The 16,078-nt window shown below is 32.3% G+C and overlaps 4 protein-coding genes across 17 annotated transcripts in view; 2 read left to right on the forward strand and 2 right to left on the reverse strand.

Moving 5' to 3' along the window:
• The window catches only part of gish (casein kinase I gish), a 40,435-nt gene extending 33,967 nt beyond the window's left edge, over positions 1-6,468 (reverse strand). For 4 of the 13 annotated variants that reach the window (XM_035862665.2, XM_085659549.1, XM_085659547.1 and 1 more), the window contains exons 1-2: positions 5,477-6,464; positions 3,881-4,113 (exon numbers count right to left, since the gene is read on the reverse strand). In XM_035862665.2, the coding sequence (XP_035718558.1) occupies positions 3,881-4,112 (232 nt within the window). In that variant the 5' untranslated portion in view covers position 4,113; positions 5,477-6,464. Of the gene's footprint in view, positions 1-3,880; positions 4,188-5,476 lie in introns of those variants that run through there. The other 9 variants (XM_085659548.1, XM_035862660.2, XM_085659550.1 and 6 more) reach the window with 8 other exon arrangements.
• Positions 6,469-6,906: 438 nt separating this feature from the next.
• On the forward strand, positions 6,907-11,041 carry rha (protein). The gene is made up of 11 exons (XM_035862646.2): positions 6,907-7,263; positions 7,345-7,492; positions 7,577-7,832; positions 7,908-8,597; positions 8,753-9,018; positions 9,098-9,341; positions 9,438-9,558; positions 9,653-9,756; positions 9,850-10,131; positions 10,212-10,540; positions 10,617-11,041. Exons 1-11 carry the CDS (start codon positions 7,212-7,214, stop codon positions 10,945-10,947), a joined length of 2,823 nt encoding a protein of 940 aa, XP_035718539.1. The 5' UTR covers positions 6,907-7,211; the 3' UTR covers positions 10,948-11,041.
• Positions 11,016-13,666, reverse strand: LOC118440111 (alpha-galactosidase MYORG-like). 2 transcript variants are annotated; one of them, XM_035862649.2, is made up of 6 exons: positions 13,505-13,666; positions 13,254-13,394; positions 12,235-13,173; positions 11,608-12,131; positions 11,370-11,526; positions 11,016-11,287 (listed from the first exon to the last, which is right to left on the reverse strand). In XM_035862649.2, exons 1-6 carry the CDS (start codon positions 13,524-13,526, stop codon positions 11,103-11,105), a joined length of 1,968 nt encoding a protein of 655 aa, XP_035718542.2. In that variant the 5' UTR covers positions 13,527-13,666; the 3' UTR covers positions 11,016-11,102. The 2 variants fall into 2 exon arrangements, with proteins under 2 accessions (XP_035718542.2, XP_035718543.2); XM_035862650.2 differs by having other exon boundaries at positions 13,254-13,391; positions 13,505-13,660.
• Positions 13,667-14,100: 434 nt separating this feature from the next.
• LOC118440115 (uncharacterized) lies at positions 14,101-16,046 on the forward strand. Its single transcript, XM_035862668.2, has 3 exons — positions 14,101-14,564; positions 14,901-15,057; positions 15,531-16,046. The coding sequence occupies exons 1-3, from the start codon at positions 14,426-14,428 to the stop codon at positions 15,922-15,924; spliced, it is 690 nt and encodes a 229-aa protein (XP_035718561.1). The 5' UTR covers positions 14,101-14,425; the 3' UTR covers positions 15,925-16,046.
• The last annotated feature ends 32 nt before the right edge of the window (positions 16,047-16,078 follow it).

Genomic DNA, 16,078 nt, shown 5'->3' on the forward strand with positions numbered 1-16,078 from the left:
TTTATGACCCTCGAATGTGGCGATGCACCGACGAAGTAGGCGATAAATTGATAACGCACGCATATGTATATAACGACGTTAGTGGCACACGTTCGTCCTTACCTCGTCCACCCCTTCTCGAGAAAGATTACGGATATTATTAGATATCATTCGTCTAATCTTTTTTTTTCCATTAACGATTAAAAAAAGATACTTTTTATTATCACGAATACTATAATAATCAATCGATCGTACATACAATTTTGATTCGGAAACATACAAATTAATCCTTTTAACTTCGTAGTATAGATAGATATCGATTCGAATGGAAATGGTTCAAAGAGAAAAAAGAATTACTTGAATGGAAAAAAAAAAAAAAAAAAAAAAATATATATATATATACATATAAATATATATATATATATATATATATAACAATGGAATGTTCCTTTGTGAAGTGCATTTTCCAGACGAACAAGAATCGCTTAATCCGAATCAGACGAGAAAAACGAGAGGAGTCGTATAGATCGCAATATAGTACTCGTAACTTCAAGATATTTCGCAAGAGTGGACTATTCTAGAGTAATTCTAGCTTCAAGGAATTTATCCTTTTTTCTTTTTCTTTTATTTTTTTTTTCTTTTTTTTTTTTTTTTTCTTTTTTCGTTCTCTCCTTTCAAACGAAACGAAACGAAACGTCTAGAGAGATCCGTTGTGTGTATCTCATATGAAGGTTGGTTGGTCATCTAACCGGATGATAAGTATAACTGTGCGTCTACGAGGAAAGAACTGTGCAATGTTTCAAAGAGAACACGATGTTCAACATCCGTAAAAAAACGTTTTAACGTCGAACCTCTTTCTTCAAATTCATTGATTACTCGTGACGGTACAACCTCGGATCAATAGTTTCTACTTTCAATATTGAACAAATTCAAGTCAGTCTCACTTTCGAGGTCGATCAAATGCATGATTTGAAAAGTAAGAGACCACAAAAAATTATTCGTATTTTATGTATATATACATATATATTGATGTATTGATATTTTTGGCCTGTAAAAAAGAATTCATTGAAAGAGTTTCAAAAGTTCATTGAACTAAAAAAATTAAATGAAACTAATTCACACATCAGTATAGGATCTTTTCTTCTTCTTCTTTTTTTTTCTGTCTTTCTTTCTTTCTTTCTTTCCCTTTTTTTTCTCGGAAAATAAAATTTTCCATCTTACAATTACTCGACTTTGGCAACATTGATTACGTAGAAGATGTAATGGAAAAGTGAAGATATGATCTATTTCATGGGTCATGCGCCAATGGATCAGTTTATACATAGAAATTTTCGATATATGTTATTACATAGAAATTTTCGATAACTGTTTTTATTTCTGTCGTAAAGGCCATAAGGGAACAAAAAGTTTTATATTCCCTTTTTTATTTGTGTTTTCTTTTATTTTTTTATTTTTATTTCTTCTTATTTATTTATTTTTTTTTTTTTCTTTAATATATATTTAAATTCGAACTAGATTCAATTCGACCTTCCTCCTATTATATAATATCAGCCATATATATATATTCGTTATTATCGTAGTCTCTCTCTCTCTCTCTCTCTCTCTCTCTCTCGCATCTTTTTACGAAAACAATTTTCACACGTTTCTCATGAATATCTAAACACACTGTCGATTCGTGTAAAAACAAAAGTAAACAAATCATGAACTCAGCGATGCACCCAAAATGTTTACGTTGAGGTGATAAAAAAGGATTGCGAATTGTTAAATAATTTAATCCGACTCTGTCGTAATATAATTATGTATATGATTCGTGTAATCGATAAAAAAAAAAAAAGAAAAAAGAAAGAAAGAAAGAAAAAGAAAAAGTAGGAAAAGGAAAAAGTATAATGAGTGTGAAACGATGAATCTCTGTTGTTTAGTAACAACGCTTAATGACAATTAAAATGAATTGTTCACGCTTAAGAACAGGTAGGCTACAATCATTATTAGCAAGTATAAATAAATTTATGCGAGTTAAAGAGGGAGTTCGTTCTGTGTCTACATATATAATATATCTATATTCATCTCTTACAATCATAATTTATTAATAAGAAACAATGAATACTGTTTTGCTCCCTATATCTATCTTAGTTGTTTTCTTGACCAGAACAAATTTTTAACGTCGATTAGACTTAACTAATGACGTTCGAATTCGTTTTGTAATTATACGGCTCTAATACGATGGAATCTCAATTATCAATGATCGTAAGAGCAAAGGCAAAATAACGATAAGAATTTACGAAGCATCACTGAATCTAATAACACAAAACTGATAAGACAGAAATAACATATCTTCCTATTTAGTGACATAACTGCGAAAGTACTTACAATGCAAAATTACATTTCTTCCTTTAATAAAAATTTGCAGGATTAACGACATTTTTAGAAAACGATTTCTTCTTCGATTATTTTTTCCTTATTATGAAAACGTTATCGATGATTATCCGTTGATGTAAAAATCTAATAGTAAAAGAATTTAATAATAAATGTAATAAGAAAAAAATTTTTCTTCTCAAAAATTTTCTGCGTGTTCATTTCCTCGATATGTCGTCAAAAAAAATAAATACCTAGCTCCGCGCAACGAATGATTCAACAATATTCGAATCCAATAGTACCCTAAAATAATTTTACGGGTATGACGAAATCCATTCGCAAATCGAACGTCCAATATTGAAATTATCGTCTCGTTATAGTATACAGGAACAATTCGCGTATTTGTACAAGAAGGATATTCTATGTATTCCAACGTGGATTAGAAAGACCCGGGAAACTTTTCGACGAAATATATATATATATATGTATGTATGTATTCGAAACGTTTTTTGATAAGTAATTGTCACGTCGAAATTTCATTTGCGTCAGACAGTCTGGATTACATCGCAATCGGCTATGTTTTACGTCCTATTTTTAATGTTTTAACGAGGCATCACGATACATTCAGTAAGTATAATAACGTGACGTGCTGTAATATGTCTGTTGCTTCTTACCAGAGATAAAGAATAATCGTTTACTATATGCAATCTGCTAGTGGATAAGATAGAAGCTTCTTTCGCAAGGGAACTACAATTACAAAGAAGAGTTTAATCTCCTATGTACTTCATGTCAATCGCGAACAGAGAAACTTTTGTTCCGAATCGGGGAAACTTTCATTAAAAGTGTGTTTAAGCTTGACAGAGTTAATAATTTACATTACTTAGAAATAAATCTTCAAAAAACGAAGAAATTTCAATGCGTCCGAATTCGTACGTTGAATGCTAAAATATATATTTTTATATATAACACACACACACACACATACACATACATACATACATACAGCATATTACGAGCATAAACGTAACTATAGAAACGAGAAACGATAGAGAAAGCACGCATAATAATACTCGTTTCAATGACGAGGATGGCGGTAAGATAGGAAGAAACGGAAGAGAATTGCATGTAGTAGGGACTAGCCAGGTGTTTCGCTTAGATTCGCAAAAGAACCCGCACCGACACGGCGCGCTCGCCTGGCTCCATTTTGTTTTATCGACGACGTCCCACCGGTAAATGACCCACTTTTAAGGCGCGTTTCTAACGAGACACCACTTCCCCTTAGCTACGATCAGTAAATTTTCTCTATCTTTTCGATCATATTATATGTAGCTCGAGTTAACGAAACACGCAAAGGAAAACCAAGTGGCTTGAAAGCGAATCGAAGTACGTGTATAATAATGATAATACTACTGCTAATACTAATAATAATAATAATAATAATAGTAATGATGATGATAATGATGATGATAATGATGATAATGATGATAATGATGATGATGATAATAAAATTATGAATAATAAAATTATGAATAATAAAAATAAGACTCACCGAGTCGAAGTTCCCCGAAGTTACCACAGCCAATTTTCTTGCCGACCCGAAAATTCGGGCCAACCATCAGCACAGCGGATGAAGAGGTGACACTATGCCTCGAGGAATGGACATTGGACCTCGTGGCGTTACCACTACCACGGGAGGTCCTTTTCGCCGCGTCCTGCTGATCGCGATCGGAGCCACGGCCGAGCTCCTTCTCGCGGCCATCCCTGCCGTCTCTCTTCTGCATCCTGACAGGACGACGATTTAACGATAATTTTAATCTTCGAACGTTCCTCCTCTCACTTCTCCTTTCCTCCTATAACTAAATCGAGCGAGAGAAATTCTATATCTTTCTCTCCCTCTTTCTTTCTCTCTCTTTCTTTCTTTCTTTCTTTCTTTCGATCTGCCCTCTCCCTACGTGTATGTACGTACGTACGTACGTATATATCTATATGTATTGCGAATACGTATACGTATACGATTGTATATACGTGTTTTCTCTCTCTCTCTCTCTCTCTCTCTCTCACTCTCTCTCTCTCTCCCCCCCCTTGCACGCGCGTCACAGGAGACGGTCAGTAAAGGCAATATTATTCGTCGTCGTTAAGCAACGCTGCTTAAGGATCTCCATTCTCTCTGTTTTTTTTTTCCTTCCTCGAAGACGCCAACGAAGACGCGACTTCCTGGTGGAAGGACGAAGGGACACAACCATACGAGCTGGAGCACCTAAATCAGCGGCGTTGCTAAAGAAAATTTCGCCGTCACGCTTCGAAATTAGGATCAACGACGAAGATGACGGCGACGGCGACGGCGACAGCTCCGACGACAGCTCCGACGACGACGACGACGTACGATGACAATGACGACGACGACGACGGCGACGACGACGACGACGACGACGACAGCCGCGATAGCCGCGACGACGACGACGACGACGACGACGACGACGACGACGACGACAACAACTTCACTCCGTCGAGATCGACGATCCCCATGCCGTTCTAACCTCACTTTCGCTTTCCGAATTTTAACAACGACAAAATGCTTATGCACACTTATCGTCAAACGTTGAAAGAAATCACGGCTAAGTCCGCCGCAAACGGCAAGGTAAAGCACGACACGCGGCCGACACGCTCTCGTCGACACCTATCTCTAATCACACACACATTCACACACACTCGCGCGCGCGCACACATACACACACACACACAAGCACGCAAATGCAATCGCACACCCACCTCAAGAAAATACGCACACACGCGCGGTTAGCGCGCAAGAACGTGCACACCGCAGGCTCACGCGCGCACCCACCTATATCGTTTTCTTTCTCCCTCCTTTTCTATCTGCTCCTCCTACAGCTATCTCTCTTTCTCTCTCGTTCTTTCTTTCTCGCTCACCCACACCCTCTCGCGTAGTCCTATCTCTTTCTTTCTTTCTCGCTTGCTCGCTCGTTCGTTCGTTCGTTCTCACTCACTCACTCTCGTTCGTTCTTTTTTCTTTTAGCCTTGCACTCTTTCGCTACTTACACGCACTCTCTCTCTCTTTCTCTCTCTCTCTCTCTCTCTCTCTCTCTCTCTCTCTCTGTCTCTCTACTTTCTGCTCCTATATAAGTACCTAGCTTAACTATCTCCTTCTTCCTCTTTCACTACTCAAAGCGGCCAGTGGTTGTCACAGACGGTTGCGAGGCCGAGCCGAGTCGAAGACCCTGGACGATCCCATATCAAATTTTCGCACTGTCCTTGTCAGTCACCCGGCCGGCCGGCCAGGCACGTTGATCCCAAACGAAAAAAAAAAATCCGTCCGGTTTCAGCCACACCGACGAGCATCGCCGTGGCAACCGTCCTCCTTGCGCACGACGACGACGACAACACACACCGATGACTGTTCCTCCATTACGGAAGCGGTCGAGCCGCGTGCGAGATCACGACTATTACACGATTCTCGATATCACTCTCTATCTCTTTCTTTCTTTCTTTCTTTCTCTCTCTCTCTCTCTCTTTCTCCCCCGTTTTCTCCGGTTACGTATGGTATCCCTTTAGATGTAACGAGAGTGAAGAAATGTGTGGACGGCTCGGTGAAAATGAAAGAGGGAAGAGAGATGACGCTTAGACGCGCGAAATCATCCAAGTTTATACGTACGGGAGGGAGGATGGAAGGGAGCAGAAGAAGGAGGAGGAATTCTTCGGTCGCTCGCGAAAGAGTTCATGGGCTCGTGTCACCAGAGTACGGCTGATCGCCGTTATCCCACAGAGCGCGCGCGCGCACACACGCACACGCTCGAGTGCGGCCAGTTGAGTTCTTTCCAGCGTGTGCCTCTTTCCCTCTCTCTCTCTCTCTCTCTCTCTCTTTCTCTCTTTCTTTCTTTCTTTGTTTTTTCCTTTCCTTGCCACTCTTTCGTTTTCCCTCCTTTATCCTTTGACCGATGGCAAAGCGTAATATCTTTTCCCACAAGCACAACAGTCCTCCGTGCCTCCGTGGTGATCGCGCGAACGCGCACACGCTACCCCGAAAGGCCAGTCGGATGCGGACGAAACGATCGCGGACAGGTTTGCGCTCTCCCGTCTCTCGCGCTCGACTCGGGGAGACGGATAAGATTTGTTACGAGGCCGACAATGTTGCCAACTGGAGGGGCAGGGTCAGACAAATGTATACGCATGCGCCTTTTATTCGACGTCGTTCATTGGTCAACGTTTTCTCAAGTACCGTTAGATTTCCATTGGCTTCACGAAACTTTTCCGATAATTATCGACGAGATAAAAGAGAATCGACCAATCAGCGATCGTCGCGGTTTAATTTAATTATACTATGTATTATAATTTATGTATACAACTTATTATTCATTAAATGAAATAATATGAAACTATTAATATCTCAATATCGTTATTATCACAATTTTTATTTATTAAAATCGGCGTATCATTAATTTTCCTAATCCTATTTTCAATTTACTATCACGCATCACCAATAAAGATGGATCGTTTTATATTGAGAACCAATCAGAATATTGTATTAGAAATATTTTCTTAAATGTTGAATTTATCTTTAAGTGCAAGCCGCCAAAAATATTTGAACGGTGAAAGTAACTGCGTGGGTGATACAAATAAGTGTCACGAAAAATATGTATTATTTTTATCGAATATAAAAGATCGATCCTTTGAACAGTTATGATTAGTTTTTCTTATTCTATCCTTATTTATCGAACGCATGATATTTATCCTTTCTTTGGATAATTTACCTTCGGGTAATAGCTTCTCTAATTAAAATTAATTTCAAACAAGGTTTTCTTGATTGACTTATTAAATATTTCAAGATCTTCTTTTATACATAATTAATCCAAATTTCCGACGTCATGGATGAATTAGGAAGTTCTAATCTTCAAATTGTACTTAGTATTAAAGAAGGTATTTATTTTAGGCTATTTAATTGTTTTGATTTAATTGTGAATTAAAAATTTTGCATGTGTTTTTATTCGTATGCTTTAGGAAAAGGTTTTGAACAGATTTCACAGCCAACGATTCTTATTGCAACATTAAATGGTCATTCTTTAGAATCTGATATTATTGAACCAAATTCAAATCCACAATATGCAACTGATTTAGTTTGGGAAACAGATAAAAATTCTTTAAGGAAGTATGTATTATAGAAGTAATATTTATATTTGATAAAATATTATTGTATGTGAATAGAATAATTATAATAAGCTTTTATATATAGAATGAGATGTGGACAAACTCCCTTAAAGTTAGAATGTTTTGCTTTAAAGGATCATAACAATAAAGAAAAAATTGGATATATTCTTCTTAGTATAAGATCTGCGCAGATTATACCTAAAAATAAAGAAGTAGATGCGAAAGCAATCTGGCATACTTTATTAGGATTGAAAAATGATCTTAGAGCACAAAAACCTGAATTGTTACTATCATTAAGCATTGAAGATCGAGAATATGCTACCTCAAATTCTTCGATGAAGGTAAAATATTAATAATGTTGCCTAGTTTTTTTTTTTCTTTTTTTTATTAAATATTTTATTAAATATGCGTTTTAGTTGGATTATATACAACCATACGATTGTCCTACTTCTAAAACTAATATGATAACTCCATCTTTAATTTACGAAGAACGACTTATACAATTAGGACCACTGAATCTCTGCAATGAAATATTTCTTTTAAATATAATATCGAATACTGTAATAAAGTTGGATACATTATTGCTTGAAAATTCAAATAATGATATAAAAGAAAATCTTTCAATTTGGTATTATATATTAGAAAATGACGTGAAACTTAAACCTTTTATAAAAGATTCTGAAAAAACTTTGGTTCTTAATGAAAAGATTGTTGTAAGAATTAGGAGTTCTTTAGATACATTAAAAAGCTATTTACTATTAAAACCACATTTGAATATATCTTTAAAATATAAAGATAACATTGTCATTCAAAAGCAAGTTAATTTGCAACCATTAATAAACGATATTCCTGATTTACTTCAATTTACCAATGGCAAAACAACAATTCTAAATAAACGATGCTATCTGAATCAAACAAATATATTTCATCCTATTGATATAGAACACAATCAGTCTTATATAGATTTACAACTTAAACTACAGTATATCGGATCAAAAGAAAATTTACATAATTATGAAACTAATCAAGTATTCGCAACTGAAAATAATATGGCACAGTTAACTATTAATGAACATAACGAAGAATATAATAATACCTTTGATCAAGTAATTAAGTTGAATGTTTAATATTTATAGTTGTTAATATATACTTTTAAAGTACCACCTATATTTTTAACTTATAATCAACCATTTGTAATATTTTCCTAAACAAAAATAAAAGAGAATAACTTTTAGTATTTTATTTGAAAAACATATTTCAGAAATTTACTGAAATCGATATGCATAGAAATCCTGCAGGTGACTTTGAAAAATATACTTGCGAAAGAATCATTTCTGACCATAAGAATATAGCTATCCGCCCAACAAATTGTGAAATGCAAGAAAATTCTATACCAGTAATATCTCAATTACCAAATAGTACAGATTATTCAAAAAATGTGGAAAATTATCATTGTTTTTGTTTGGATATAATGTTAGTTGCAATTAAATTATCTTCAGGACCTGCAGTACAAAATATTGAGTTCAGGTAGAATTTATCCTAATAAATTCTTATATTTATATTATGAATAATATAAATAAATATATTCTTTTTTCTTTTTTTATAGATTTCATCATCCAAAAGCGGAAATTATGTCAACAGTTCATTCTAAAATGTCAGTTTTTTTAGGAGAAAAAGTCAAGTTAAGAGACATTGGTTGCAAATTACATTTTATATCTACAACAAATGAAATCAAACAATTGTTGATCTCTTTTCCTCCTAAAATTAGTATATATGATGTGGGTGGAGATGTTAAAACTTATATAGCACAGTTTTCTCTTGATGTAAAACAATTATTTCATCACGACAAGGTATTAAAATGATAATAAAAAAAAAAAAGAAAAGAAAAAAAAAATTAAACAAAACAATTCAACGCAATAAATATACAGCATGTATTATTTACTTAGTGGAAATACGAATACGAAATGCCTTTATACAATCCAGAGGAAATTAAAGTCGGTGAATTAGATGTTGTACTTAATTTATTGGATCATGGCCCGTACTATAGTATAAAACAGAATGTCTCTGGTATGCATTTATTTTTATAGTACGTCATTTTTATTTATTTTTTATTAATTCTTATTAATTCTTTTTATATAAATAATAATTTATTTTCATTTAGATCAAAATTTTGGTCCACCAATTATAGATGATAGTTTAGCATATAAAATAGTTGATGAGTTAGAGACATGGAAAGAACGACAAAAGGAAATATTTAAAGTAGAGGTACATTATATTTTATATTTTATTTTTTATTACATATATTTGTTATATAAAATAAAAGTACAAAGACACATTGTTCTACGTAATTTTGTACAGTTAAAAAAAAAAGAGGAACGTCATTTAAATTTATTGAACGAAGAATGGCAAAGGCAAAAGGAAAATTTAGAATCAAAACTAGCATGCAGTGTTGAGCAGTGTAAAATGTTAGCAAACAATCTAAATAAGGCAACTGATGATTTAAGAACACGAAGATTAAAAAATCTTGAAAAAGAAGCTAGATTAATAAAGGCAAATGAAGATTTGCATTGGAGATACGAAGCTAAAGTTCAGGAATTAAAGGAATCATTACGTATAATGCAAGAAGAATCAACATCGAAAGTTAGTATATATAATAGTTATGTTTTATTATGATTATATTCATTCATTTTTTTTCAATATGTTCTACATACATTTTGTAGATACGTATTTTTGAAGAAAAAAATGCTTCTCTTGAAGCAAAAATTGAGCCTTTATCCATAGAAAATGAGAAATTACGACAAATGATAACAAAGCAAGCAGAAGAATTAGAAGTATATCAAAAAGGATCCCTTACACAAGATCAGACAGCAACTTTGTTACAAGAATTAAAAACTCTTGAAGAAAAATATAATAATGCGCAACATAATAAAACATTTTTTAAGGAAGAATGGGGTAAAGCAGTTCGTGAAATTCACAGAATGAAAAGAGAACATCAGCAAACAATTCAAATTCAAATTAAAAATAGTAAGGAAGAGTTGAAAAATTTAGGGTGAGTTAAGACTTATTTAATTATATTATATTGTCATTGTTTATTTACAAAATTAATATTTTATTTTGATGTATAGTTTGGAAGATATATTATGTGCAGATACAACAGCTTTAACAAATGATCAAATCTTATTAGGGCAAATTCAAAAAGAAATAGATGTATATAAACCTAATTCTTTAATGAAGGAAAAACATCAACAGATTCTAACACCAGTAACTGAGATATTTCCTAAAAATTCTCAAACTAATATGAAAACTATTTTACATAAACCAGAAGAACACGATGAACGATTACAAGCTCTTATTGAGGAACGGGATTCTCTATTAAAAACCGGTAGTTATACTAATGATGACACAGTAATTGTAAAACTTAACACGGAAATTAGGAATCTTTTGATGAACAGTTGAAAATACTTTTAAAAAATTATAGGATTTGGAATAAATTAATAATAAAAATTAGAATCATTTGTTCTAGATAATTTTAAATATATATATTATTTATTGTAAATAATAGTTTCAAATTAATTTGATATATCTATTTGAATAAATGTTTTGTATATGCGTTAAACTCGGTAGAAGTAAGGAAGTTTGTCTAAAGGTGCATCATAATTTCGTATCCATCCTGGACCAATGTAAGTAACATTATCTGATGCATCTTTCCACAATCCTTTAGGTAAATATATATCTCGTGATACAGCACCTTCTTCTGTTACTGGTGCTACCAAAATTTCTTCTCCTAGTAGATATTCTATAAGAAAATCAATAGAAATTATTATTGCAATATAATTCATAAACTAAATAATAATAATTTATATAAATTCTTAATTTACCATCCTTAATTTTATGAGCTGTTTTGTCAGTTGGGTCGACCCACCATATGGGAGGATTTAAAGGTGCGCCTGTTTTAATACACTCATTCATACGATCTAATATAAGCGGTGTTATATCTGCGTGTAAGTCTGTGTACTTCTTACAAATTTCAACGGTCTTAAAAATATGAAAAAAATAAAAAATTAAATTGGTATGTTAAATTCGATTATATATTCTATTATCAGTAGAAATAGTTACCTCATTATCAAAATCCCATGGTACAAAAGAATATTGTAATGATGGCATAAAAACATTAGCTTGCAACCATCTAATGAACAATTCTTTTGGTGGATATACAGTGCCATTTAATGCACCATTCAAATATCCATTACCGCCTATCATGTCAGGAAGAACAAATACGTATCCGTTCAAATTCATTTGCAAGAGTGTTGTAATCAAAGTAGGTAAACCATTATTCCATGACCATGTTGAGTCCTTATCAATCATTCTAACAAATATGGGAAGATCTTGGCTTCTCCATCCAACACGAACTTCTATATTGTCATCAAAATTGTTAGCAAGTGCAGTAACATAGTCCTTTGTGAAGATTCCAGGTTGAGTATCCAATGAACCATTTAAAGATGGTATTTGAGGTAGCCATGACACTTCACCAGCATCAAATTTGAAACTATCTATACCAATTTCTTCAAGTAACTTTAATCTTGCAACCCACCAATCAACTGCTTTTGGATTTGTGAAGTCTATTGTTGCAGATTCAGTACCTTTGAATTTAAGAAAATTGCAGTTTTAGTTATTTATATATATATATACATATATACATGGTTTTATGCATATAATATTCTTATATTTGATAAATCATTTTACCTTGCCACCATTGCATGTCAACTTTTCCTGTGGTACTCTTAACAAAGTATGAATTATTTAGAGCAGTACTATATGCTGGTTCACAATTTTTATTAATGAACGGATGTATCCATAATGTTACTCTAAAATCTCTATACTTTAATTTTTCCGTAAGTCGAGCAATGATAGGAAATTTAGATTTATCAAACTCAGCTGAACCATAACAAGTTTCCCAATTGTCATCAATTTCAAGTTGACTATTGTTAAAACCATGTTCAATGATATCAATTGCAAAATTTTCAATGACAGATTCACTGACATTAACTTTATATCTAGCCCAAGTGGACCATATTGGATGTTTAATCATTCTTTCATTTGGATGACCTGTAGGTTTGCCTAAATGATTCTTCACTACGTACTCGTGTGCTACTCTTGGATTACTAAATATGCCAATTTCATAATTAAGCGTTATAGATTCTCTATGCCTATAAGGACCTTTATTCTTTGAAACGAGGCAAATATATTTGTCCATATAGTTGTTTTGATCAAGAAACAATGGATCTTTCATATCCACATAGATGTATGTTCCTTTACCAGAAAGCCAATAACGTTCGGCTACAGCCATATTTACAGGGTGTGTTGGAACATATGGTTCTTCTTCATAATACATATGTTGAATGGGCCAGTGCTGATAACGTAATTGTGGTCCTCCAAACCATTCTGTGTCATCACCAAGCTCATAACAATCTATAAGCTTTGCATCAGAATCTTTAACAATTCGTGATACATTGATGACGTCACTATTTGTAGATAATCTAATTACTGTGTGTATTACATCTTCGTTTTTAAGACACACGTTATCAGTACCACAATTCAAATCTATGAGAGTTGGACCCCTTAATATATCAGAAGATTGAGTGTGGAGAACATTACGTGTACATGAATCTTCCCCGTCAGAATCTAAATAGCATAATACAAAATTAGTTTGAAATCTCCCTTATTTTTATTAAAAATCAAAAATGTGATATATCTTCACTTACTCCTGCAAATACGTAAAGTTGCAACATTTTGATTAATTTCAATTGTAACTACAGCATTCCTTATATTACGTTCAATTTTAGACCTTAATTCACATTGAGATTTGTGAATCAATATGATATTAAGAAGCAAAAAAAGTCCTACTGGAAAAAGAAAAGAACTCTAAAATATATATCTACTACATTCTATTTTATCACATTTAATTTGAAAATACTCTATTTTACAACATTTAATTCAAGAATTCTGTACTTACTATTCCTCCATAACAACTTCATCTTGCACTTAACTCTATCTACAACTGTAATATTGCATAAGCTCACTTTGATTTATATATCAATGTGATATCAACCAATTGATTTTTTAAATATAATTGCTCTTATGATGTTTTAGATATTATGATAAGTTGTTCCTATGTATAAGATAAAATATTCTGACCTTATCACATATGAAGTATTTTCTTTGAAAAAGGTATCTTTTCTTGTTTATATATATTTTATATCTACTAAAAAATCGTGTTTTTAATTTTTTTCTATAATTAAAAGATTTATCTTTGAATACTTTTACATTACCTTTATATACTTTTAATTTTGTTCTAATATTAAATATAATTCTAATGTGAATATAAAAAAAATGACAATTTTTGTTTGTATTTTGGTAATTTGAAGTAAGAATATACATATAAAAAAAAATTGCATAATCAAAAACTACATGTTGTCTTCAATTAAATTCGTTTATTATATAAAATACATAAATATATATATATATATATATATATATATATATATATATATATACAACATACTTTATCACAGGAATTATAAGTCAATAACAAATGACTCATTATGGGAGATAAATTTTACTTGACAAATTATTATCTAAAGAAAAGAATTATTATAGTGTTAACAATGAAGAAAGAGAAAAAGAAAGAACTATATAAAGAATCATATATACATGAATTATGTACGTGAAGAAAAAAGAACATATGTACACAAATGTAAATATTTTATAACGGGTACAATTTGTTATGGGAACGGCCCTGAGGTCGGATGACCGCATGCGGGTAGAAACCGACGCCTCGAAACCAATTTACCGCATCCGGTCTGTGCAGTTTTACTTGATCATGAGGTGTGATCTCACTGGACAGTGGGTTGCATTTTGACAAATTAACGTCAAAATGTGCGAGACCGAGAGATTAATCAATCTCGTGAAAAATTATCCAATCTTGTATAATATGAAGAATAAATATTACAAGGACATTAATAAGAAAGCAACAGTGTGGAAAGAAATAGCGATTCAATTGGACTTGGAAGATGGTGAGGATTCGTATGGGGGCCATCATCGGTATTCGGATAGTCAGAACAATCGAATAACTCGCATATCGATTATCAGTTATTCGATATTCATAAGTAATCCCTTTCCCTGCTCCAATTCGATAAATATTCGATTGATCGATCGAACTATTTGAATTTAAATTTAAATTGTATATAATGCTTCCCTTAACGATTTCATGATAAAAGAAATTATTTAATGAAATTATAAATTGATTTAAATAAAATCAATTGTAATAGATTAAAATATTATTCGTACGGGAGTATATATCGATGATATAACATGATATACATATATTTTATCAGTTCGATTTATTATAGGTACAGTAGCAAAAAATAAATGGAGGCACCTTCGTGATTGTTATGGAAAATATTTACGATCACAATCAGATGCTACAGGACAATGTAACAAAAAATATAGAAGGTGGACTTGGGCTAATCAGATGGATTTTTTAAAGCCTTATGTAACCACTAGACAGTAAGTAATGATTACAAAAATTTGATTACTTTTTTTAATTTTATTCGAAAAGAATCGATCAATAGAAGATCTGATTGTGATCGGAAATTACCGTTCACTAAATTCATTTCTTTTTCCTTTTTTTCTTTTTATATCGATCATTATTATGAAAGCTGATAGATAAGATAAGTACGATAATTCGCGATCACGAACAGTTCACGGGATAATTTTCTTTTAACAATTAAATTATCATTTATTTGATTTTTATTATTGATGTATATTTCCCACTGATGTCATAACTACATTTTTATCGTGAAAGATATAAACGTATAGTTAATCACTTTATATTTTTGTTATGCAATTTTTATTAATAATAATAATAAAGGAAGTTTTAATATAAAAAGTAAATGTATGTTAGATAAGATATAAAATTACTATAACACGATTTGTATAGAGAATATCTCGCGCCAAAAATTAAATTTCTTTTTTGTTAGAATCGATTTAAATCATGTAGGAAGTTATTCGGATAGTGATACAGATACAAAGATCAAAAGTGAACCTGCTGGCCATGAAGATATTGTGCAATATTTCAATGATTCTCATAATGAAGAAATGCCAGTTTCTAGGCATTGCTCGATACAACCAACTTTAAATCTAAATATACCTGAAGAGACAATAGAATATTTACAAACGAGAAAAGTACAAAAATGTATGGATGCAATGGATTTGTTATTTTTAAGTTATGCGCAAACATTGAAGACTCTTTCTCCTCAGAGACAAATAGCAATCAAATTACAGATTGCACAAATTATAAACAGTGCAGAGATAGCACAACTTGGAGAACGTGATAGATTACGTTTTCCAACAACGCCATCGTCGCCTACATAGTACTTGCTTTTTTTTTCTTTTTTCTTTTTTTTTTCTTTTTTCTTTTTTCTTTTTTTTCCCCTTTTTTTTCCAGTCAATACATATTTATCTTTTGTAAACGATAAATAGTAGACACGTATCTCTCAATAATGGTACATTGTTACTATATTACATT

Source organism: Vespa mandarinia, chromosome 9, assembly GCF_050613455.1.
Source record: "Vespa mandarinia isolate Hongniang chromosome 9, ASM5061345v1, whole genome shotgun sequence".
NCBI lineage: Eukaryota > Metazoa > Arthropoda > Insecta > Hymenoptera > Vespidae > Vespa > Vespa mandarinia.